Source organism: Pteropus vampyrus, unplaced genomic scaffold (assembly GCF_000151845.1).
Source record: "Pteropus vampyrus isolate Shadow unplaced genomic scaffold, Pvam_2.0 Scaffold74, whole genome shotgun sequence".
In the NCBI taxonomy this organism is placed as follows: Eukaryota; Metazoa; Chordata; class Mammalia; order Chiroptera; family Pteropodidae; genus Pteropus; species Pteropus vampyrus.
Window position 1 is genome coordinate 5,755,688 of NW_011888855.1, and position 27,119 is coordinate 5,782,806.

The window sequence follows — 27,119 nt, forward strand, 5'->3', positions numbered from 1 at the left end:
CATGGGAAAGGGCCACTCACTTTCCCTTGGTAAGGTGACAGCATGGAAACTTGGTCGACATATTAAACAGTGAGTACATAGCAAGGAGGAGGGGAAAAAGTACTGCAGCCAGCTTGAAGGGCCCCTTAATACAATGCCTAGGATTTGTTTCGATACATAATGTCCACAAATGGCCAATTTACTATAGGATGAGCTGTTGGATCTCTATTAAACATGAGAGTTCAAGATTATCAGGACTTTTTGTTTGTTTAAAGACTAGGGCCATCATTTAAAAAGTCAGGAAGCGAACAAAAATCTGAACTATATTGTCTGTCCACTCAATCTTATCTATTCAGAAAGACCCCAGTATCCTTTAAATATGGGTAGTGAAGTTTTGTCCTGTAATTCTAACAATTCTTGGAGATTATACAGATCAGGAGTCAACAGTAATATGCTCTTGTTTCCTAGAAGCTATTTCATTTTCAAATTAAACATAGCCTATGCTAATAATTTTGGACTTTCAGAAAAGATTTGTGTTTGTCATGACATTGCTAGGGATATAATTGGGGGGTTAAGCTTTTTGCAAGAGCTGACCATTAGAACAGGAATTAGTACATGAGGCACTTTACTTAGGACTGAACTCTGCTGCTACCTTCCCCACTAAGAACAGAACGAATGGAAAACAAGCTTACTTCCTGAGAGTAAAGGGAATCAGGGATCCCTTTACTTTTTGTGTGAAACTTTTTGTGTAAAAGGCCAGAGAGTAAACATTTTAGGCTTCTGGTCAAATATAGTCTGTATATTATTTTTTTAACAATCCTTTTAAAATGTAAAATTTATTTTTAACTCATAGACTGCAAAAAACAGGCTGTGGACTGGATTTCACCCACACATAGGCTATAGTTTGCTATCTCTGGTATAGAAAATAAATGGGAATGCATGTGAAACGGTTTCTGGGACTTTATTAAATAATGTAGATTTGGGGCAAATAAGAGGTGAAGTAAAGACAAGCTATTGTCAAGTAATTATCTGAGCCATAACAGCTCACAGTAAACATGAAGAGGACACAATACAGCTACCTGTGAATACAGATAACACTAACTGAGAAAAGAAAAAAAAAAAAAGCACAGGAGGAAAGAACAAAAATAAAAAGCTCGTGAACCATCTCAAGCCTTCAAGAAAACTTCATTCTACTGTAGGGGAGAGACTGGAAACAATTGCAGTGCAGCTGTGTGCCTGAGTTCACCAGTTAAGAACTGAAACACTGACTTCAGTGAACCTTTTCAATAACAATTAGAAGAGATAGAAGTCTATCAGAACTCTATTGTTGTCAGTGGCCTCCAGTGAGCTAGGACAGGAACTGTCTACAAGTCTTGCAGCTAAAGAATGGTACATAAATTTAACTCATTTAAGTGAAGAGACACATTTAAGTACACAAAAGCAAACTGTACTCCCTACTATGTAACTTACTTTTTATTGAAAGGATCTTGCATTCAAGATGGATGCTTTCTGGGTTTTGCCACACATTTTAATGTTAAAGGTTAAATTTTCTTTACATGCAAGTAGTGTAGTTTTCCCCACATGGGATCACTGATTACCACAAGGGTTGTCTTTTTTAACTGAAAAGCTAACAAACTGTCTAGTTACATGTCCTCTAAAACCACAAACTGAGTAGTAACTGAGTGTCTAGCCAACATATTCAAAGCTGAGAGGATTAAAAATGCAAAAACAAGTCCTCAGATCCAATTAAGGGAGCCCCATTACATACGGGCTTTACCAATATCAGAGGTACTGCTTAATTCCAGGAAGCTGGAAGACACCCTAATAACCACCACTTAGACATTTACCTCAAAGAGCCTTTTTCTAGCTTCCAACTCATGAATAAAAATGTTAATTCTATTTCAGAAAACTTTTGCAAGTTGTTTTATTTACAATGCCAACTTTTAAAAGGTCACTAAAGTTAACTAGACAATAAACTAGACAGAAATCGCTTTACAAAAAGAGGGAAAGCCCAAAATGCCACTTTCTATAGAGAACCCACAGTTCGATTTTATTTAGAGCAAAGAAAAAAGAAACTTTTGATCATACTGGAAGAAACTCAGCCATAGGTTTGGAATCTGTACCCAAACAACACATGCAATGAGGACAATATTCTGCTAATACAATTGATTTGCTGCTGCATTTGTCTACTGTTTGCCTAATATTAACAATTATAAACAGAGCAGTGCAACTAGTATTTGGAATAATCCTTACAGTGTTACAGTGTCAGGCACAACATTTCACTTCTCTTCACACCACTGGTTCTCTTTGCGTACCTAGAAGAGATGGATATGAGGAAGTACCTTAAGTAGTCTTTCCCAATATTACTACCTAATATTAATTGATCAATATCCTGTGAGATGAGTCAGAAATGGGTGGATGGAAAACTGAATAAAAAGGCAGTGGGCAATTATAGCTTCAGCTGCCAGAGCTAACAACAAATTCAAATAGTTCATTCACATTATTTCAGTTTGTAGCTGTCGACAAAATCATTCTGATCTATTCATCCATTTACTAAGTTGCTCTGATATATCCTAACACACAACCATCATAGGACCCACTTTTCTGAAGTCACAGCTTACACATAAGGTCTCAGGTACCTTAATGTTTATTTTTTTAAGAAAGCAGTATATTTAAATGTTTAGACTCACAAAGACAGACCCATCTCTAAGAAAGAAAATTTTTAGGATACAAAAGGTAGCTAGTATACCTCAAATACAGTTAATACTCCTTGATACAGACACTTCTTTTCCTGGTATGTTATAGGTTTCATTCTCTTTTAAAAAGCATGTGATCAAGAACAAGCTGTGGGCTACCTACCTGGGCTTCTTCTTCTTCAGTAAAATCATTTTTGATATTGAAGGTCTTGCGAATCTCCTCAGGAGTTTTCCCCTTGATCATATTGGCAACAGTCTTGCATGTAACATCAAGCAAACCTTTGATGTCTAAGTAGTTTGCAGCCTGTAAAGTGATTGTTTTCATTAAAATGTACTTGATGTTTTAAACTAAATCCAAAGTTAGTGACTGGCAATCCATATGTAATTTAAGCTTAAAATGCTAATTTTAAGAAATCAAATGGAGAATAAACGAGGCAAGTTCTTCTGTGAAAGATATTTTTACATCTTTTGTTATACTTCTATAATTCTGAGTCCTTATGCTGCCTTAAGCAAACTATACACACTACACTTCAAATATTAAAGAATGGCCACTACTGCTGTGTGTGTACATCCAAGTGTAGACAAGCACATGTCAAATCTTGACAAAAATATTTAAAGAATTCAGACAAAAGCAGTTATTGCATTACCTTTGAGACATAAGAAGTTACTGCATTACCTTTTATTGATCTTCTGAAAGAATCAGCTTTTGGTCTCTGATTTTCTGTTTTCCAATTTTCTACTGATTTCTGCTTTTATCTTTAACATTCTCTTTCTTCGGGTTTAATTTCATCTTTTGCTAGTTTAAGGTAAAAGCTCAGATCACCGATTTGAGACTTTTCCAATATAAATGTTTAGTGCTATCGGTCCCCCTCTAATACTACAAAGCATCTCATAAATTTTCATGTGTTCTATTTCCATTCAGTTCAAAATACTAATTTTTATTTTTTCTTTGACTCACAGGTTACTGAGAAATGTTAGTTTGCAAATATTTGCAGATTTTTCAGATAGCTGTTACTGATGACTAAATTCCCCTGTAACCATAAAACACACACACTGTGTGTGACTTGAATCCTTTCCAACTTGAGACTTGTTTTACAGCCCAGAACATGTCTACCTTGGTAGTACACACTATAAAAGAATATGTATTCTGTTGTCACTGATGTCATTCTATAAATGTCAATTAGGACAAGCTGGCTAATAGTGTTTGTTATTCAAGTCATCTATACCCTTATTGATTTTCTACTTGTTTTATCAATTATTTAGAGACATGCTGAAATTTCTATTATGAATTTGTTTATTATCCTTTGAGTTTTTTTATTTTTTAACTTTTTGGAAGTTCTGCTTTTAGGCAGGTAAATATTTAGGATTGTTATGTAATCTTAATGATGAACTGATCCCTTTATCATTATGCAACAACCATCTTTAATCCTGGTACTATTCTTTGCTCTAAAATCTTTAATATTTTATTAATACTTTAATAAAGTTTTAAATAAAGTATTTAATAGTCGCTCCAGTTTTCTTTTGATTAATGATAGCATAATACATCTCTCTCCACCCTTTAAACCTAATTATGTCTTTATATTTAAAGTGAGTTTTTTTTGTAGCTAGAATAGCTGTCTCACATTTTTTTATCCAATGTTACAATCTCTACCTTTTAATTGTGGTATTTAAACCATTTAGATTTAATGTGATTACTGATGAGGATTTAAATATAGCACTGCATTTGAGTTCACAGAGTGTTAAAATTCAGTATCAATGAATTTAACAAATTTAACTCTACAAGAACTAAAGGCTTCGAACTAGAGATATCTTGTAGCATGCATTAAAAACGTACCAGTATAAGCTCAAAAAGTGTTCCTTGGTCGACTTTCAGAAATTCTTGGTCCCAAACCGGGATATCATCTGTTCGCTTTTCTTTGTTCTCATCATCCTCAGGAGGAGGAGGGTCATCCTTGTGGTGGGTGCACCACTGAATGACCTACAATAACAAAAGTTCATTCCTCTGCGGCATTTTGTCACAAGGTGTTCATTCCACTGCTGGGGCAAGGTTATTCCTACACCAGACTAAGAACTAGCTAGAAGTTGACTTGAATAATAAAGTTAGTAGCCAAGTTCAAAAAGCAAAAATGAAGGCTGAGGAATCTTCACAACTCTAGAGGGTGGAAGATTTTAATAAGTGAATACTGCAGACTGATTACTATATTTGACCACATTAAAAAGCTTTGAAAAAAGATATATAAAGTCAGGACAAGGGCTGAAAAATACCTACGACATGTACCACCTACAATGGATTACTCTATAGAATATAAAATCTGAAAAATCACCACAAAGAAATAAGTTAAAGATGTGAACTGGCAATTCACAAAAGAAATTTTAATAGCCAAATGCTCAGCCTCAATAGATGCAAAATTAATGCTACACTCAGATGCAACTACTTTAGATTGCCAAAAAAAAATCAAGGTTTTGATACTAATTGGCAATAGCATAAGAGTAACATGAACTCTTCTACTGAAGAGTGTAAACTAGAGTAACCCTTTTAAAAAGTAATCTAGTTCTACCCAGTGAAGCTGAGTATGTGCATACATTATCACCAAGCAATTCTAAATACCCAGGCATATGAACAAGACTATTCAATGTAATAACAAAGCAGGAAAAGCCCAGATGTTCTTACTAGGGGAATGAACACATTATAGTTTCAGGAAGCTGATCAGCTAGACTATGTGTACTATCATAAAGGCCAAAATCAACTCCAAAAGTGTTAAGCTGTAGAATCTAGCTGGTAAGTAAATGGGTGTTTGAAGTATAATTCAACTTTTCTGTATGATTAAAATTTTTTCATAGTACAATGCTGGGGATTACAAACAATGCTGAGAAAAAATAGCAGAGCCAAGAAATTATACTGTCAGGATGCAAAAAAGGAAAAGGACTATTTCTAGAAGAAAAAGCCAAGCATAAGGGGCTTTAATGAAATAAACGATAGCTTTTTAAGAAGTATTTCAGTTGTATAAGGAAGAAACAACAATTAGTATTTGCTTATACAGGCATTAAAAAACTCTTAAAAGGATAAATTAATGCTATTACTTACGAAGGTTTCTGGTCAGACTAGAGACAAGAGATTTTACAATATATTTTTACAGTTTTTAGATCATGTGATTATTCAATATAAAGTTTAAATATTTATAATAATGCAAATAGATTAAAAAACCTTATTCTCAGAAATGGCCTTATATCATCCAACTCATCAACTCTGACCTTTTCTACTCTACTTTGATTGTTCATTATACTCTAGCCACCTCAAAAGGTACGGCATGATCTTGTCTTAGCATCAAAGCACTTGCTCCCATTGACCAGAACTCTCTCCCCAGCCAGTCTTTGTTCAAAGACCATCTTCTCAGTAAGGTATTTCCTGACCATCTTTATTTTTTAAATAACTAACTCTCCACCTACCAACCCACTTATCCCCCATAGCTTTTCCATTTCGTATATTCCTTATGTTGCACGTTTCCCCCACACCTTTAGAATGTGAACTCTGTAAGGACGAGGATTTTGTCTTTTTGATTCACTGCTGTACCTCCTACACCTAAAACTTGCCTGGTACTTGAACGAATGCAAGCAAAAGTCTTTTTAGACGCATTTTACATTATTATAAAATATAATGTTAATTGTAAGACAATACTCAGAAGCCAGAAAGGAGAGCTAACTAAAATATAAAGCTTGTAAGCCACAAAATACTATGAATTGACATAAGACAAGCAAAGAAAGTTTATATAGAAACTCTATATAAAGAAATCCTATAAAAAGCCCACAAGACTACAAAATGGATGAACTTTGAAAACATTATGCTAAGTGATATAACTCAGACACAAAAGGACAAATATTGTATGATCTCACTTATATGTGGTACCCAGAAGAGTCAATTCAGAGACAGAAAACAGAATAGTGATTACGAGGGGTTGGAAGAAGGGGCTAATGAGGAGTTATTATTTAACAGGTACAGAGTGTCAGTTTAGGGTGATGAAAAGATCTCCAGAACATCTTCAGTTCTGGAGATGGTTAATGGTGATGATTGCACAACAATGTAAATGTATTTTATGCCACTGAATTGTACGCTTAAAGTTAAAACGGTCAATTTTACGCTATCTGTATCTTCCCATATTTTTTTCCCCCTAGGCAAAGGAAAACAGACAATGCAGAAAATATAAATGGCCAATAATACATGTAAAAAACATTCAGGCTCAGAGAAGAATCGCCTTTTACGCAGTCTAGTTTAAAAAAACTGGTAACAGACGATTGTGGCCAAAAGTATGGAAACATGCAGTGCAGCTGCATCTCACACCAGGGTCAAAAGAAAGCATAAGATGAAACTGCATATGGTCAATGACTTTTGAAGAGTACCATAGGAAGGGGCCAACTGGAGTCAACCATTCCCATCTCTAAGCCTAGATAGTTTTCCCCCCAATAAAACCAATTGCTGTTTTTTCAGATGAAAATACAATTGAAATGGCAGGCTCTGTTAAGGAGCCATGCACCCTGAAAACGCTAAAATCCTATTTGATGTGGAGAGCCATTTACGCTTAGACAATAGACACAAGATAAGGTGATCAACTGAAGAAACAAAAGTACATTTCTTGTTCTCAAGCTTTCTTTGAGCCATACTCAATCGGTGCACGAACTATACAAAAATTTTCCTTTTTGCTAAGCATGTACTATTATAGTTCTGCAATTTAAATGTTAATGAAAAAGACTAGACAACTCAAATATTCACAGGTCCTGGTTAAAAAAACTACAACAAATAGAGTCATAATTATACTATGTAGTTTTTCTTAAAAGGAAGCTATTTCTGAATCAATATAGAAAGATCACCAGAATATTGTGAAAAGAAAAAGATATACAAGTGTATAGTTTGCTACCTTACCTTTTTTAATATCGCTGCATTAACATTTGGTAGAGGAACTGGGTCATCATCACCTTCATCATCCATTCCCAAATCTAAGAAAACCAGAAGAGAGTTGCCATTATTTCCTAACCAGGCTATTTCTCAAACAAGTAACTTGTAAGATATGTTGTCTGAAACATCATAAAAAGTACAATACTAAGAATAGTTCTTTCGACAGCATTTAAAATGGGTGGTTCCTAACAGGAAGCCCATGAACCACCCCAAACTATAAAGTTTTATCAAGAGAGTTCTTAATTAGAAGGAAAATGATTTAATAAGGTAGTCACCTTATTAAAGATGAATGGGCAGCTATTTGGGAAAAAATGAAGCCAGACCCTTTTATCCTTACTCTTTATACTAAACTCTCTAGCTAGACTGCATTTAGAAAAACAAAACAATGACAAGTATATTATAAGTAATGGAATCTCACACAACAGATCATGCAACCACTGACAAAAACAAGGCAGGTAGCTCCATATATACTGGCATAATTTCAAGATTAAAGTTTTTAAAAGCCAAATATAAAAAGAAATGTTATCTGAATAAAAATGAGAATATACTTATATGTTTATATTTAAAGTATCTCCACAAGAATATACAAGAAACTGTTGACAATATCATGTCTAGGGAAGTTAATGAGAATGTGGGTATATCCTTCGGTGTTTGTTAGTTACCATGTACATATTACCTATCATTTTGAATCTATAGGTTTTTCTGGTAAAAAGACCGAACTTTCAGATTTTCGAAGTGGTCAGTGAACTCCAAGGATACAACTTAATGTAAAAATCCATGTTACTTAAAGATTCTAAATATTTTTCAAACCAAATGAGTCCATCCTTAAGTTTCTACAAAACTAAAAAGAGGTGCCAAAGAAAGTTACTTAATAGTTAGCATGTACCAAGACTATAGGTCAAAAGTTACTACAGAAGTATCTTGGTTGTACCAGAGTATCAGTTATGTTGAGATGGCCAGTGTCAAGTCAAACATTTGAGTCCTTGATATATCTAGGTGCTGTCATAGGCAGTGGAGAGTTAGCAATAAATACAGGAGGATGAGAGGAATTGTTGCAATTTTAGAGTTGATCAGTATGTCTCGCTGAGAAGATGGCATTTTAGTAAACTTAATAGAGAGAACACCTAAGCAGAGGAAATAAATGCAAAGGCCTTCTGACAGGATTGACATGTTCTAAAACCATTAAGGAATCCAGTGTTGTTAGAGTAGGATTAGCGAGGGTGAACAGAACAGATGAGATCAACAACAGGGGACCTAATAGTAATAGGGTCTTCTGCATTTTGGCTACTGCATTGGGAAGAGATGATAGCAGGGGAAAAAAAAAAAAAAAAGGGAAACCAATTATAAGGCTAGCAATAATCCAAGTACAAGATGGCGGCTTAGACAAGGTTTATAGCGATACAAGAAAAAATGGTCCAACTCTATATGCATTTTGAAGGTAGAAGCAACAGGACTTGCCAACAGATGGGAAATGTGAAAGTCAGGGAAGACTAAGGTTTATGACATTAGGAACTACATGGATGGAGTTGCTATTAATTGATATAGGGAAGGCTGTCAGAGAACTGTGATTTTGGACGGCAGTGAATCAAGAACCCTAGTTTCATAAGTTTGAGATACCAATTAGATATCCAAGAGAAGGCCAAGAAGTTAAATATGCAAGTCTAAAAATCAAAAGAAGACACCAGAACTGTAGGTAAGCCTAGGAATTGGTGTATAGGTGGTTTATAACACTATGAGACAAATGAGATGACCAACAGAATGAATGAGTATAGATATAGTAAAGAAGTCCAATGATTAAGCAAGCCCTGGGGAACTGTAGGCTTTGAAGATAGGGAGACAGAGGCTACAAAAGTGAGGTAACAAGCAAAGAAAGTATCCTGAAGCCAAAAGTAGATGAGAATGATCGACTGTCAAATGCTGTAAAGAGGCCTAGATGAGAAATGAAACATTTCACTTGACAATATGGAGGTTACTGAGTTTAACAGGCAGTTCCAGTGGAGTTTAGATTCAAAACAGTATCTTATTTTCCTTAATGGAGGGAGTCATTCATCGCCCCTCTCCTCCTTCCCACCAATGTCTTTCCCTGATCCTATCTCTGCCAGGAACAAAACTATAAAATGACAATCTCTCAATTTGGATCAAGCCACTCATGCTTTTCCAGAACTAGCATGAAGTATTTTTAATAGGAGGGGAGAGAAAAAAATTACCTACGTAAAATATTTGTTTGGAAAATTAAGATTTAGAGGAATCCAACATAATACAAAAGACCAGCTAGTTTAGATACAAACGTTATTTGAAAGAAGGCTTACGTTACATTAAAAATAAGGGCCTACGGTTGTAAAGGATTACTTCTGTAGCATTTAAACTAATGATTTGCAATGTTTTTTCTTTGTTGTTGTTTTTTTGCTTTTAGACCTAATGCACAAGTAGCAACAGTCATTCCTTTAAGCTATTTAGTTTCAAGGACTTTGAAAGACACCTGTATCCTGATACTGCACCCTGGACCTGAATAAATCAATCCACAAGTACAGAAGCCAAGATTTTCACTTCCGATTGTCCTGTGATTAGAAGGGTTTTATTTTTGTTTTCCCATAATTAGAGATACTGCAGATGCAAAACAAGGAAAGCAGTAAGTTGCCAAACTCAATTCAAAAAGACTCGAGTCCTCAAGAGGCTAGAATTCTATATAAACCACTAGTATTCAAGATAAAACCATTCACCACTTATGTCCAAATGTGATGGAGGAAAAGAATCATTTAACTGTTGCTGTCTATCAGTCTACTTGATTAAGTGATCCAAGTTGGTGTGGAAAATCATTAAGGAGCCCTATGTTTTTATATTGGCAAATGCTTCTTTGAAGCAGCACAGGACAGATCACTGTGCCAAACACCAACAAAGATAAAACAAAGAACACTTTCATTGTCAAAGCAAGTATTCAGGCAGCAACTGTGGTATCAGTTTCTAAATCTAGATAAAGCCTTACTCACCTGCTCTTAGAGACACTTGCAATGCTTTCACACTCTTATTAGTGACCATACCATAGTTCTTCATTCAACAGGTACCTGATAAACAGTGACTGTGGGATGTACCAAGGGGTTTATGATCTACATATGTAGGTTACCAGGATACAGGACATGATTGGTATCAGCAAAACAGAAGTCACCTACTAAGAAAACAGAAGACACAACCTCTGCAATTCAGCTTCTGCCTCTACCACACCTAATACCTGCTGTTAGAAGTCCTCTAACTCATTAACTGTGAAATCCTAAATGACCAGGCTGCAGCATATGAATCCGATAATCACTCTGGTCATCTCAAAATGCTTCCCTCTTCCCTTGGCTTCCACAAATCCTACTCCACTGATTCTCCACTTCTGACTTCTACACTCCCGCCCCAATATGGCCAACTGCCAACCTCATTTACTCCCATAGATATATACTCTCATAACCCACCATACAAATAAGTCTACAGGAGTCTACAACACAGGGACCAAAACACATATTCAACTGCCTACAGATTGTTACAAAGATCTTTTAAAGGAATCTCAAACACATGTAACGTATTCAAGCCTGAAGCCATTTTTTCATTCCTCTCAAACTTGTTCTTCAACTCTGCCAGCTAAAGTATCACAATTTGATCCCACTCCCAAAACCCCAAGTAAAACCTCGATTTTACTTTCTCAACACATTCTACCTCGGAACAATCTCCCAAAACATACTAATTCTACTAGGTTTGAAATATCACACTGTAACTTCTCCATAAGCCTGAAGAATAACATCAGCCAAAAGGTTCCCACAGCACTACTTGGCACACAACTTTATCAATGCACTAATTATACCATGTGACAGTTTGCCTTGTTTGGTGTGTCTCTCTTCCTAGTTTATAAATCCTTCCAGAGCAAAGATCATTTCTCGCTTACCTTCTTTTCACCAGCATACAGCTAGTGCTTCGCACGTACCTCTTTAGTATCTCTTAAGTATCTACACACTACAGATCTTCCCTACATAAAAACATTTGATATGAGTACTGAAAAACATTCTTATTACTACTGAGGTTTTTTCCCACCAATTCTAGAAACTGATTTGTACGTTTCATGTACTATTTATGTCCACCAGCCCACTGGCAGTAATACTAAGAGATCCATGTTAACTAGTAAAAGTTTCAAAATGTTTCAGAACCTGTTTTTTTGCCTTACTTCTCTGTTGTGCTGCACATACACTTTGCAGCAGTTTCGGAGGAATAACAAAATAGACAAAGGAAAAAACTTGGTTTAAAAAAAAAAAACAACAGACATCTACTCAGTTTACAATCTACTCAGCTTACTCTCTCTGTTGAAACAAGGTGCTCTATTTAGCTACCATATAGAAGGAATCTCTTTTCCAAAGGCTTGAATTTTTGTCATTAGAAACTGTGAGTCTAAATTTTCTTGAAATAGAAATGTACCAGTCTGAGGTTTGGAAGTCATTTCAATGTTAGCTTATGCATCTATTTAAAAAGGAAAAAAAAAATCATTAATTCAAACAATTCAGAAAGGGTGACCTGTATCAGAAAAATGCAGTTAAGACCTTAAAGATAGGTAAATGTCACCCTTTCATATTCTAAGTACTTTATGACAAATTATTACTTGTATAAATCTGATGTTCACAGGTTATATCAAACTTGTGTTTTCCCCTTTCCCCTGACCAAGGTTTTTTTTTAATAAACTTACCTTCCAACATAGTCTTGATAGTCACAGATTGTTTGGCAATTTCAACATCAACTTCAAATATCTCTCCATCAGAACTTTGCAACTTAATTGAAGGCATCTAAAAAAAAGGCATTACACTGAATTCGAAATTTAAGAGATTAGTTTTATATGACATTTCATCAACTACAGTCTGTTAAAAGCTCTCTATAACTTATTAACTATAAAATCCTAAGGACCTGTAGTATATAGCCCTGGAAAATACTGTAAGTGATTATTCGCAGGCTAGCAAACAAGTGTTTCTATAAATTTTTTTCAAAGTATAATTTCTAAGAACAGAAGCTTTTAAAGCCTGAACTCGTTAACCGGTGTAAATTTAAGAGTTACATTCCATATTTTTGATGCAAAATATATCTAAAATGGACTTACTCTTTTTGCCTGCCTTTCTGCTCTCACTAAATGACAACTCCATTTGCATAGTTAACTGCCATAATTAACCACCTGCAAACTGGAGGGAGGTCAGTCCATAATAAACAAAGCTACCAAATAAGGTAGTAATTTTCCTCCAGTGAGATTTCCAGTGAAAAATGAGTTCAGATCCAAAGAGTAGATCAGAATATACTTATTTATGTTTGGATCAATGCAAGACCATATACCAGAGAATAAAAGATTTAAGAATAAGCTGATGTCAATCTAATTCCCTAAACCCAATAAGAAACTTAAATCTGAGTCCTTTTTATCTTTCATTACTGACTGTCCAGGTGTCCAAGTTTGAAATCTTCTGCCAAAATCTTCATAGTAATAACCTATTACTTGCTCTGAAAATGTATTTACTAACTCAGATTAATTATGAGTCATTAGGAAAAAAACACCTCTTACATAAAAATTAAGCAATTAACCTCAAAGAACTTGAGTTCTGGCAAAAAAACCACACACACACACACACACACACACACCCACCACCACCACCACCACCACCACCACCACCACCACCCCCACGTCCCCTTACCTCTTTAAAATTAAAAGTTCTAAGCGCACACACACATACACACCACCCCCACCCCCACCCTTTACCTCTTTAAAATTAAAAGTTCTAAGCCAGCAACTTCTCAACCATCTTTAGATTCTTAGGGGGCAGAGTTTGAGGGGGACAGGGAAGGGCAGCAATACCTGACTGTAAAAATTAATTCAAGACCTTTTGAAATTTCAAGTGTGGACTTTAAAAGCTCATGCTTCTGACGTATTCGTAATCCTGTGATGTAACTATTAACTTGAAAGTACAGAATTTGGCATTTAAAACATTCACGGCACCCATTTTAGGTTCAAAGACTTAAAACTCATTAAATCAGTTAAAATAGTCATTCATCTTTTCCCAGACAATGATCTCCATCCTCCAAACAGACAAGCTGTTAGGGAAAGGAAGAAAAAAGGTAAAGTTATGTTTTAAAAACCATAAAAATATGGTTTTGAAATATCCTGCTCTCACTCATCCATGGCTGGAAAGAACTGAATTTCACTTTTCAGTTCACAAATGTCTGCTTCTCCATGTTGCTTAGTGCTTGCCAATAACGCCCAGAGCAAGGGACCTTCCCTGTGACAGGCAATAACAAAAGGAACCCCAAAGGAAATATTTTAACGCGAGCCAATTTTTAATTACAAAATATTCTGTTCTTTTTATGTTCCATAGTACTGGTATGAACATTACAGAATCACGAATACGGCAATGCAGTTGATAAAATTACTTTTAAGCAAAACAACATTTCCATATTTCTTTCAAATAACTCAATAAATAACAAGATCTGCTTAGTCATAGTCAAATTCGTGGATTAGGTTACTCTTAAGGGAGTTGAGATCTTATTAAATAGCAGGGACACAATCGGCTAATCTGTAATTCGATGCACTTTGTAATCCTAAACTCAATATTCAAAGAGACCTTTTTTTGAGTATTATACACCTGGAATTCAGTGCAAAATTTTTAGAGCGTAATGGACGAAATTTTGACTTCACACGCTTCCAAGACTATTCCTTCAATTCTTTAGGCTTCTGTACTTGGAAATTAAATCACCCTCCATGGCTGGCATGAAGTGGGTTCTATCATTATAAAGAAAAAAAACTGTTCTAAGGGACCCAAAATTCTGACACCTCTTTCTAGAGGGCAGAGTGGAGAAGTCTGCATTGCTCTATGACACAGATACATTCTATTGTGACGCTCTGATAAAACCCAAACCTGAAGTCTCCATTAAAAACTAAACCAAAGCAAGTGAACGTCCTATCCCTTTAAAAGTCAGACACCTGGAGTTAAGTTTTTACAAAGTTAAGGCTCCTATAAGTCACACCCTGTGACGATGGTATCTGCTATTACAACAGTTGTTTCAGCAGCTCCAGGCTGTGGCAAAATAAGAGAAATATTCAGAAGAAGCAGACGACTATCTGCAAAGATTCGGCCCTAGCTCAGTTAGCGAAGACCCGTGACTAGTGACTCCCGAGACCGGGAAGAGAAAGGACGGGGAGCCAGAATCAAGCGCTCCCAGACTACCACCGCCACGCTCCCTCCGACACCAAAACAAACACGACGCACGCTCACGACAGCCAAGGGACCTTCACTCAAAGCCTCGCTGCCACCCCCGCCCTGGGTCCCCGAGGCCGGTAGGCTCAACGCCAAAGGAGGCCCCAGGCCCCAGCCTGGGCCTTGCAGCCGAGCTCCGCGCCAGCTGACGCCAGCCCCGTGCAGAGAAGGCCCAATCCTTCTCTGCATGGAGAAAGAAAATGATCAGCTCGCATTTTCGCCTGCCCGCCCGTCCGAGCACCCATGGGGAGTTGTGACGACGCGCAGCCAGAAGAGGCCTCGCCAAGTCGAGGGGCGGGTGGAAGAACGGGGCTCGCCGGCACCTCCCGAAGAACGGGGTCTAAAACGGGTTCCACCGGGCCTGAGGGCAGGCCAGGCCCAGGTGCCTCCCGCCTCGGGTAGGCCAAAGCCCCAGCAGTGCAGCAACGCAGCTCGCAATTCGCGGCGCCACCGTCCCTTCAGCTCGGTCGGCGGCTACTCACGGTGCTTGGTCTCAAAGAGACAGCAGGCCGGAGGCTGACGAGAGTGGGGCGGTGTCAGCAAACACGAGAAGAGAAAAGCGGAGAACAAGGCCACTATCACGGCGCGGCGCGGCGTCGGCCTTTATATGAGCGGCGCAGGCGCCGAGGACCCCGGGGCCCGTGGCGTCACAGAGCCGGCGGGGCTGGCCACCGAGTTTGCCTGACGGCAGGCGGAGGACCAGGTGGGGAGGCGGGACCAGCGCGCCGGAGGGGCGGGGCCGGGCGAAGAGGCGGCGGGAGCGGCGGGGCTTGGTTCTCAACCTAACCCCTTGAAATCGCGGCTCGCGGTTCTCAGAGGGAACAGGGAACTGGATGGGGTACTCTGCGGCCTGCGAGGGTCCTTCAGGCAGGGTTATCCTAAGCCGTGTTAAATAAAGACTCCAGTCCCAAAAAGCCTAGAGCGCGTGTGTGTGTGTGTGTGTTGGGGGGAGGTGCGGGGGCGGGGGCAGGTCTGGGTGTGTGTCTGGGTGTCTGAGTTTGGTATGTGGAAGAGGGTGCTTCTCCCCTTTTCAAGACGGGAAAGCTGGAGTCAGGGAAAGCAGATGAGTTTTGCAGTCACCGCTCTGAGATTCTGCTCAGGGCCTCAGTGACTTCCACTGAACCTGACATGAGTTAGCCCACTGTCCACAATAATCTTTGAGGTGAAATATCGTTACCCTTTTTCTCCTTTAGATGTGAGAGAACAGGTTCCCAACGGTTCAGCAGCAGAGCCAGTAAGGGATCCTTACTCCACAGTTTGGTGCTCTTAACCGTTTCCTACCATCGATTTCTGAAAGAGGTTTCCAGGCCCAAAATAACCATGGTTGCAGGGAAACCCCAAATATAGAGAGGAGGCCTCTCTCTGGCAGTGAATATCCTTTCATTCAACAAACGTCTGTTGAGCCCCTGTGTGTGCGAGGCATAGGGCTGGGGATTCGGCAGGGAACCAGACAGCCAGTACCCAGCCTGGACAGACTCTTGTATGGGATGCCCCGTGAAGGCTGTGATGGGAACCATAGACGGAGGCCAACTCTAAAGGAAAAGGGTTGGTCTGAAAACCCACACCCCCACCCCAGCCAGTCAGGGACTTTTCCCAGCTCTACCCTGCTCTGCTTAGGGAACATTGCCACCCCTCCCTGGGAGACTAAGGCGCCGAGCTCACCTAACCCACAGGCACGTGATGGTATTCCTGACGCCAGGGAGACAACAGACACTTCTACACAGGGCCTCCTAAAGAAATCAGAGGCCTACAGCTCTTCTTGGATAGGCCTGTGCAGGGAGGCCAAGCAACTTCTTGGGTTACCAGGTCTTTGTCTACAAGCTGTGGTGTCCAGTGTCTGCCCGGTGCCGCAGCTGATGACAGGAAGATGAAAGGACCCACAGCTCTCATACTTTTTTTCCATAGCACAGCCCTTCCCTCAGCAGCCTGAGCTTCAGGTTTCCTAGGCAAGGCCTACTGGAGCCCCTTTGCCCCCTCTGCCCATGGCATACAAAGTGGCACCTTGTAAACTTATTGAGTAGCCTAAGCAGGACTGTGCAGTGCCAGGTCACACATCTAGCCCAAGGACCCAACACAGGGCTTGACATAAAGTAGGTGTATGTTTTTCCAAATTTGGGGACCTTTCTATTTTAGAGTCACCAAGAGATGCTTTTAACATGCAGATCTCACTTACTCCTACATACTATTGGAAAGATACACAAGGAATCTTTGCCTCAGGGGAGGGGAACTAGGTGACTAGGGGACAGGAGTTGGGGTGATTTTTCACTTTATACCCTTTTCTACCTTTTAGATTCCAACCTATATGAATGTATTACGTATGTAAAAAATATTTTACTTCAAAAAATAAATTGGTGTCAGGTCAAAAAAAAATGCAGATTCTCAGGTCAACTTCTTGCTATAATGAATCAGACTTTTGGGGTGGGGGGCAGGTTGTTCTGCCTTTTAAACAAGTCTCCAAGTGATTCTTAAATCCAGGGTAAGTTGAGAAACCTCTATAGTAGGGACTCAGCGATGAAGCACTGCTAAGAGGCCAGCAGTGTCGGTCAAAGGTGACTCATTTAGCTCCACGCTTTCTGAATCAACCCTATTTTCCTTTAAATCCTCCATTCAGGGGACAAGGCAGTTACAGGACTGTGGGGTACAGGCTAGGGATCACTCATCCCCACTCATTAACCATAAACACCAGCCCAGGTCAGAAAGGACTGGCTCCCTCACAGTCCCTTCGGTGTGAGGGCATGTGTGGAGGGTGGGGGTGAGGTGGGGGATTCCCATTGGCTCCAGAGCTGGACCTGAAGGCTGAGGTGTCTTCCTTACTTCAATGACTCCATACATCATGTAATGAAAACTTGTTCCATAGAGGAAGGAAATCAAAGAGAAGGGATTTTCCAGTGTCATACAGCCCCTTCAGAGCAGGGCTGAGGTTCCAGCCCTAGCTATGCTTCTGCCTCCACAGCCCAGATATTGCATTTTAGCCCCACCTCTCAAATATTTTCTGATTTATAACTATTCCCAGCATACTACCTCTAGGGAAGCTAAAGGCCTCAGATTTAAGCAGCCCAGGCGGGAAAATCTGTTTGTTTGTTTTTAAATGGTAAATTCATTTCCAGAGATGATCTTCCTTTGTAAATAGTTTCATTACCCATAAAGCGTTCACAGGAAGATTCCTAGGAGGACTAGCTCTATCAGTGCATCTAAAATGGGACTTTGTTGCCCGGAATACAGCTCACACTCCCTTTCTCAGGTACCTACTACCCATAGGATAGACTTTGCCCCTAAACTCTGGATGTGTGTTCCAGCATGTAAAGACAGCATGTAAGTTAAGAAGTGATACTGTCCCCATGGTCAGAGGCTTCCTGGCCACACTCTGCCGCTGTGTCAACTTTCTTGGTCTTGCTCTTCTGGTCGAGTGGTAAGCACAGCAACTCTGTTATGTGACCTTGGGCAAGTTATTTCTCTTCTCTGAGCCTCACCTTCCTCTGCTGACCCCCTCCTTCCTTATTGCCAAACTCTAAGCCTTCCACTTACAATCAGACCATCTTATTACTCCAGAGGAGAGAGTGCTGAATTGAAGAAAAAGAGTCACATTCCTGGGTCTTGATTTGCAAAATGGATGCTTGAGACCCAGAGCTTTTTAAATGAAGAAAAAAATTTTTTTGGAATGCTGAAAGCCCAAGAGGTTGAAGGACTCAAAGCTTAAATTTTATAGCAGCAACAGCAAGGTTGGGGAGAAGAAGGTATAACGATGCCAGAACCAGGTTTCTGAAAGGCTGGGGGTGGCGGTGGGGTGAATGATGCAGAGAAGAGAGCATTGCAGTTAGCTACTGGGGTGGGTCTCTGAGAAGGGACTCTCTCACACTCACACCACCGCCCCTTCAACCCACGACATGGAGAGATTAGGACCCCCAGGAAGGTTTGGGAGCTCTAAGAGTGGAGAGAATCTGTTCTTTGGTCTGTAAGGTGTAAGTCTAAAGTCCTTCATCATTAGGAGGTATGACAGTGGCCAAGTAGAAATGGCAGCTGGGTGTGCCTGGGTAGGTGGGTCTGGGAGCATCTCAGGCTCATGCCTAATGTGTGAGGATCCCAAAGAGCATCAAAATATGTCCTGAGGCCCTAAAACATCATGGAAGCTGCTCAAAGAGGGGATAGGTGACCAGAAAGAGGCTTCTGGGGTGTAATAAAGGAAGCACTAAAGCAGATGAACCCAGACAGTCCAAGACAGAGACCAGGGCACAAATACAGACAGCTATGGGCACAGTGGAAACCAAGGGTGACAGCTCACAACCTGGTAGGGGAGAGGTCTTCCTGACTCCTTGAGCAGTAGGAGAAGATGGATGATGACCAAGGACAAACAACCTCCAGCCCCCTCACCTCCCACTCTATGCCATGACCTCATAAGCTCTGCAGAATGCAGCTGTGACCTTGGCTAGCAGAAGAGGGACAGAACCCTCCACTTGAACATATCCTTGAAACAACTGAGTGGTCATATCCTCCCTGACTGAATTCACCAGAAAGTGACCAGATTATATTTCTGCTAATGGAAAGAGGTACTACAGAAAGTAAGAAAATAAGAGAGCTATCATTTTTGGCAGACCCAAGTTTTCTGACTTTAAAATTTTATATGGCCACAGGTGTACAAGAATCATGCAGATCTGCTGCTGCTCACTTGCTGCTCACATCCTGTGTGATCTGGGTGGGATGTGCGGCATCCCCTCTCCAGCCCCAGTCTCTTTGTCTATAGTATGGGGCATATAGCAGTACCTATCTTACAAGATTTTTGTGAAAATTAATATTTTAGTCTCCAGAATGGCTACAATTAAGAGAACAACAATACCAATTGTTGACAAGGATGTGGAACAGTTGGAACTCTCACACTTTGCTGGTACAGGTGTGAATTGATACACTTCAAAAAAATGACAATATCTTCTACAGCTAAACATATATAACCAATGGCTCAATAATTCCAACAGGAATAAATCCTGTGTCCACCAAAAGAAATATTTAAGAATGTTCGCTGCAACTTTATTCAAAAAGAAAAAAACTAGAAATAACAAATCCATCAACTATAAAATGAAAAAATAAACCATCATATATTCATAGAATGGAATACTAAACGGCAACGAAAAAGAAACTACTGATATAAACAACACCATGGATGAATCTCAGACATATAATGTTGAGCATAAGAAGCTATGAACAAGTACTTATTGTGTGAGTCCACTGAAATGAAGACCAAAAACAGGCCAAAACTAATCTAGATTAGAGAAGATAGAATAAAAGTTATCTTTGGCAGGGAGGCAGGTATTGATGAGGGAAGCTTCTGTGATGCTAGAAATTCTCTATCTCAGTCCAGATGGTGATTTCATGGGTGTATGCATATACAAAAATTCACTGAGCTATAATCACATTTGTGTACTGCATGTAAGCCATAAATAAATTTTTATAAAAGGGTGTGTGTGAAAAATGTGATAATGTATGTTGCATGCTTAGCACGGCGTCAGCTCAAAAGGAATTTTGAGCCCCTGTAGCCTCTCCTTCACAGGGCAGCTCAACCCTTCACACCCAAGGCCAGAGGGGTAATGGAAGATGTTGGGAGCAAAAGTGAGGGGTTGTTGCAAGGCTCCTGTGCCTGAGGATTTTATCTGCTCAAGGCCCAGGAGTTCAATCGAGGCCTTGGACAAAGTTGCAGAAAAGACCACTCAGCTTCCTTGCTTCTACCTCAGCCATCCAGTGCAGTTAGTTCCTCCCCTGGTGGGCAATGGGCCCCACCGTTGGGAAGCTGCCTTGGAAACTCTAGACAGAAGTGGTATCCACAACTAAATGATAGAGAAAACTTCTTGACCCATATCTTTACCCATTGCCACTGGAGAACTGTGGGCCCAGGCTGGATGGAGGATTGTCAGAGTGGGCCTGCTGGTGAAGATGAGATGGGTTATGTAATCTGCCCCAGGCCACACAGCAGGGAAGTGGGAAGGTGGGATTTGAACCTAGGTCTGACCAACTCGCCATAGATGAGTCAAAGCTTCACAGAAGAGCATGGGCTACCCTCTGTTCTACCCCCTTTCTCAGAGGGAGAGTATATGGAGGTATACTGATATCCCTTATGGTCTCAGAATGGCCATACTGGGCCCAGCAAAGGCAGGGACAGGAATGGGGTTGGCCTTCAGTCTTGTCCTAGACCATCCACGAGAACTCCCCAGCACTGATTGGCTCCAGCCAGCAGATGGTGCCAGAGGCCAAGGTGGCCATACAGAGAGGCAGCTTCACTGAGCCTGCCCCGCCTCCCAGGTTTTCCCTCTTTGCCCTGCCCCCTCACTGAAATGCCTCCAGAAGCTGCCCTGTCTCCTCTCCAGGTCCCAGATCCCTGGTCTGGCCATCAGAGTTTGAATGCCACTGCAGCTTGGTCACACACCCACAGAGGGATGCTGGACATAGCCTCCAGACCTGTGGTCCAGTCTCCCTCTGTGAATCAAGTTCACACACAGCTAGTCTTGGTGGCATGGGCCAGGTAGGCTCAGACAGGAACAGTGCAATGCAATGTATCAAAGGCTTCTTTGCAGATGACAAAACCATGGCAGGCAGGACCTACCATCTCTTGCTATGTCCTTGCACCTGTATGCTCCTATGGGATTCCAGAGGACCCCAGCACCAATGCGACATCTGGAACCAGCACACGGGGCAAAGACCACCAGAGAGGGCAATCTGTCTGAAAGGTCTGTACCTGCCAGCTGGCTGCCCATGGAGCTCCTGGGCAGGCCGAGAGGCTGAGCATTCCAGGAGCTAGACTTGGGGAGACATCACTGAGGTGAAGGTGAGTGTGACTTGAGTATGTCCTACAAGCCAAGTGACAGTTTGTAAATGCTGAATGTCCAGTCAGGAAGGCCTGTCTGCCAAGGAGCCACTGAGTGGCAAGGATTTCCCAAGGAGAACTTCTCAGTGCAGTAACTGGTCCAGAAAACTGCCATGTGGTCTGTGCCTGTCAATCAGTCAATAAATATTTATCTGGTATCCTCTCTGCCCCCCATGTCATAGGCAGTGGTAAACAAGACAGAAGAAAGAAACTTCTGCCCTCAGGGAGTTTGTCTTCTAATGAGTTAGATGTGATAAGCACAAATAAGAGATAGGTAGATAAGTACTATGAAGAAAATAGAGTTGATCTAGAAAGTGAAGTGGGGAAGACGAGAGCAAAATACATTTAAGCAGAAACCTGCTGAAGGCAACTCGGCCATAGAAAGAGGTGGGAGAAGCATTCAATAGAGCACGTGCAAAGGCTCTAAGGTAAGAATGAGCTTGATATGTTTCAGAAACAGCAAGGTCAGTATTGTTAGAGCTTAACAAATGGGGGAAAGTGAAAAGAAATGAAGGCAGAGAAGCAGGTAAAGACCAAATCATGAAGAGCTTTGTAGGGAGGACACTGTAAGAAAGCTGGATTTTATTCTATTTGCATTTAGCAACCTCAGGAGAGGGAGGGTAAGCAGCAAGTGGCATGGTCTGCTCTACAGTTTAGAAAGATCACTCTTGTGACTGTGTGAAGAATGGACTGTAGTGGGGGAAGAAGGGAAGTAATAAGATCATTAAGGACTGAACTAGGGCAGTGGCAGTGGAGATGAAGAGAAAGATTTATTTGGAAATATAGTGGGGACTACCTATGGTAGATAACTATGAATGGTAGTACCATTTACTGACATAGGGAACAACAGGAATTTAGGTGGGAGATCAGGAATTCACTTTGAGATGCATATTGGACACCTGAGCCATGTCAAAGAGGCCATTGGATATATAATTTTGGAGCATAGAGAAGTTAAGCTAAGAATACAAATCTGGGACTCTTCAGCATATAGGTAAGATTAGATGAGACCACCTAGGTAGAGGAGAGAGACCTAAGCATTAGGTCACCCTAACATTTAGAGAACAAGAAGAAACAGCAGTCAGAAAGATAGGAGGACGACAAGTACATGTAGTGTAATGATAGACAAGAAATTATTTCCAGGAAATTGTTTAGGTCAATTGCTTCGAATGCTAAAAACTAGAACTTTAAATAAAGTCGGAAAAATACGTACTATACTCAGCAATGTGAAAATAACCTTGATAAAGCCAATTATTTCAGTGGAGTGGTCTGGTGAGAAGAGAATGTAATATGAGAAGATTAACAGCAAACAGATAACAGTTCTTTCAGGGAATTTTGCTAAGAGCACAGAAAAGGAACAGATATTCGAGGGGGCCATGAGGTCAAAGGAGTTTGTTTCTAGGACTAAAGAAAGATACTAGAGCCATGTTGGTATGCTATTTGGAATAACCCAATTGAGGAGGTCGAGGGTTGTAGGTACAGCTGCAGAAAGGTTGATGGAGGTGGTAGCAAGATGGAGAAAGAGATCTTATCTTGTCCGATTGCACTCTGAAGTATTAGTAGGCAAGGTCATCAGAGTTCTAGAGTTCTGGAGGGGAGGTGCTAGCAATTTGAGACCCCATGAACCAGTCCTTTTGAAGCCTCAGAAGGAATCTCAAAAGGGAAGGGGATTCCCTGGCAGTGACTATGGTCTCTTTGACATGTGTATAAATGTGTCCCTACCAGGACAGTTGACATAGGGAACAACAGGAATTTAGGTGGGAGATCAGGAATTCACTTTGAGATGCATGTCCCTACCAGTCAGTTTCAAAGAGCTATGTCCTGTTGCTCAGGTGAAGGCATCAGGTTCTGGTCAGAAAAACCCAGCCAGGACTACAATTGTTTCCCATCCACCAGCTTCCTCCCTGCTGTCTCCAACTTCTGCCCCCAGTAGCTGAAGGCAGAAATCTCGGGATGTTGCCAGGTCATGGTCAGTGCTGCTCTACAAACTACAGTTTCTTTTTTAAAATGTCATCTTGTGATAAATAGTGTCTAATATAGGCAGGTGAAAAGGATAGCTTCTTTTCATCCTTTAGGTCTTAGCTCAATGTTACCTCCTCAGAAACTACCAATCAGTGCATAAATTAAAATTTATCTAAATTTAAAAATTTGTTTATTTATTCCTACAGCACCTGGTCTTCCTAGGTGGTCTCCCATCCAAGTAGTAACCAGGCCCGAACCTACTTAGCTTCTGAGATCAGATATCAGGCTTGTTCAGGGTGGCATGGTCCTAGACCATAGGTTGTGGCTCCACTGGGACATGAACCCAGGGCCTTCTGCGTGTAAAGCAGACATGCTAACCACTACACTATGGAACCACATCCTAAATTTAAAAATTTAAAAGCCACTACATCAAAAAGTATTCTTGCCATTAGGCAGAAAATTGTCCTAATTCACTGATTAGTGTTGTGCAGTAGATAACCTGCACAACAGTAATGTGCAGGCTCTAGCTACAAGGGCACATCTTTTTACCTTCCTGCCTCCTACCCCACTTTTTCTTTTCATTGTACATTATTTCTCTTTTATATTGGTCTCACAGAGGTGTAAGCTCTACAAGGGCAGACACTTTGTGTTGTACACCACTGTTTATTCTCAGTGCCTAATAACACCTAGCACACAACTGGTGCTCAGTAAGCAGTTGCTGAATGTGTTTAAAGGTATTTCCTTGTTTGCCCTTTCAAAACTTGTTATATTTTAAAAGGCTCCTGGCTAACACAGACAGAGAAGTGGCTAGTGGAGAAACTTCAAAGCTACGATTACCCAGGACAATACACCTGGCATCAGGGGCCTCACTACACTCTTCTGCTTCCTTTGTACACACCATGCAGCTCCTACAAGGACAGGACACAGGACCTGCGCTGTGGTAAAGTCAAAATAGCTCCTTCTCAAGCCCACCCAGGCCATCCAATCACTTGTCTGACTCAAGTACCTGTGACACACCACCCAAGCCAGCCACTAGCAGCACTCTACCACTCAGCTCAGCTGGTGCCTGGCAGTGGCTTACTTACTCCCATGGACATTACTCAAGCAGCATGACAACAGCAGTTCTTGCTTAACTTATTTGCTATGCTCCCCAGATGACAGCGGCCCTTAACTACACTCTGCCTAAGAAAACTAAGCCCTCTTGCTAGAATCACATAACCCACCTCCCCACCCCTCCAATGCACACAACCCATGCTTTCCCCTTCTTCCTATTCTTTTTGCCAATTTATTCTTACCTCTGATCTCCCCCTTAGACGAGTATCTGTTCTTTGCCTCAAATTGGAAAGTCTTAGTTCTCGCATACACAAGAATGGGAATATTGCCCATGGCTTGGAATTTTAGGTGTCAGAAGATCTCGCAGTCATAGGCTTTTAAATGCAAAGATTGGTTCCTACAGACCCAAACCGGGCCAAGCAATAAATGGACTTAGGACTCAGGTCTGTCATTCATCGATTCCCTCACCAGGAATCCAGATGAGAACCAAAGCACAGCCTGGATTCTGCCAAGTTGGTGAGGATGGGAAAGGTACAGAATCACGTATCGGTAAGGGTCTTTGGAAAGGTGGGGAGGTGGTCAGGTGATAAAGGGCTGCCATGAAATGCCATTTACTATCCTTGTTAAAGCCTGAACAGCTGACTAGTTTCTAGCAGACTTGTACAGAATACCAGAAGTTTACTAGATTCTAAAAAAAAAAAAAAGGTTATTCTTCAGCTACAAGAATACTCCAAAATCAATTGGGCTTTCAGGGAGAAAAGGAATTATTTCACTTAGATGTAACGGATGGGGGTTGTGGGGTGGTAAGATAGCACAGGATTTTTTAGAGCAGCGAAAATACTCTATAATGAACACATGTAATAACAACACATGTTCAAACCCACAGAATGTATAACCAAGGTAAACCCATAGAATGTTCACCAAGAGTGAATCCTAATATAAATGATGGACTCTGGGTATTATGTCAATGTAGGTTCACCGTTTTTAACAAATATACCATCCTGGTAGATGTTGACAATAGAGGAGGTTACGCACACATGGGGACAGGAGCATATGGGAAATCTCTGTACCTTCTCAATTTTGCCGTTGACCAAAAACTTTTTTTAAAAAAACCCTTAAAAAAAAGTTGGAGATGGGATGTCCCACTCTATATATACCTCCTTAAAAGACAACATGGGTTTTCCTTTTCATTTCTAATATATCTGTCAACCTAGGCCCATTGCTTAGAAAGTTCCTTTATCCTCAAGAATAATAGTTAAGCTGTGGTGGCAGGTGCTGAGTTGAATAATATTCACTCAGCTTTGAGCAACTTTGGCTCTTTCAATTCTGGCTCATATAAACGTCCTTGAGACACATAGTCAAGTCATTCCATGAGCTCAGGGAATGCAGTGACCAGGATACTTGACTTGGTCCAGCACTCAAGAGGGCCAGTGTGCAAACCTCTCACCATATACACTCGACTTCCAGAAGCAGAGGCCAGGCACAAGCACAGTCAGTTTCTCTACACCCAAAAGCTGTATAGACTCTTGCCCACCCTTCAAAGGCCACTAACTACAAATTTCAGCAAAGAACTTGAATACTTTCTCAAAGTCAGGGACTCTGGGATCAGGCTGCTGAATTATGTTTAACTTCGCTCTCCTTCTGTGAGACAGCTCAATAAAAAAATCCATGTAAAATGCCTGGCACACGGGAAATGCTCAGTGTTAGACCTATTACTATTAGCTATTTCTGCCATTTCAGGGACTGAACATTCAATACCTATTCCTCTACTAGTCACTATGAATTCAATTAGTCATTTTGCACTCTACAAATACCTAGTGCACCAGAACCCTAACCTAGTTCAGAATGTCGGCTACTGCTTCTAGGACTGAAACATAGAAATTATGAATTTCAGAAGCTACAAATCACTTACTTTGCACTCTTCTAAGACACCTAATCATACAGGCCATCTGCCACTCAGGTTGACAGCAGAAATGTCCAAATGTTTTCAAGAGGTGGCTTAAACAAAACTTTCATTATGAAATTCCAAGTCATCTATCCACATTCCCAGCCCTACTTTAAAAATTTTGGCTTCTGATTTTCTAGAGTAGGATTTTCTCCTTGGATCTGAGGTGAAGTTATAAAAACCCAAAGGCCTAGAACACTATCATTAAGATTCTATTTGAGGAAAAATAACACATGATCTCATACGTATAATCTAAAAAAAACAGAATAAATGAACAAAAGACTCGTAGATGCAGGGAACAAGCTGATGGTTGCCAGGTGGGAGGGGAGGTGAAGGGATTAAGTACAAATTAGTAGTTCTGAAGTAGTCATGGGGATGTAAAGCATAGAGAATATAGTCAATATGGTAATAACTACATACATTGCCTGGTGAGTACTAGTCA

General features: G+C 40.6%; 1 protein-coding gene across 1 annotated transcript; it reads right to left on the minus strand.

Moving 5' to 3' along the window:
- Positions 1–924: 924 nt before the first annotated feature.
- SKP1 (S-phase kinase associated protein 1) lies at positions 925–15,507 on the minus strand. The gene is made up of 6 exons (XM_011362310.2): positions 15,356–15,507; positions 12,332–12,428; positions 7,591–7,664; positions 4,510–4,653; positions 2,839–2,979; positions 925–2,294 (listed from the first exon to the last, which is right to left on the minus strand). The coding sequence occupies exons 2-6, from the start codon at positions 12,426–12,428 to the stop codon at positions 2,259–2,261; spliced, it is 492 nt and encodes a 163-aa protein (XP_011360612.1). The 5' UTR covers positions 15,356–15,507; the 3' UTR covers positions 925–2,258.
- Positions 15,508–27,119: the final 11,612 nt, after the last annotated feature.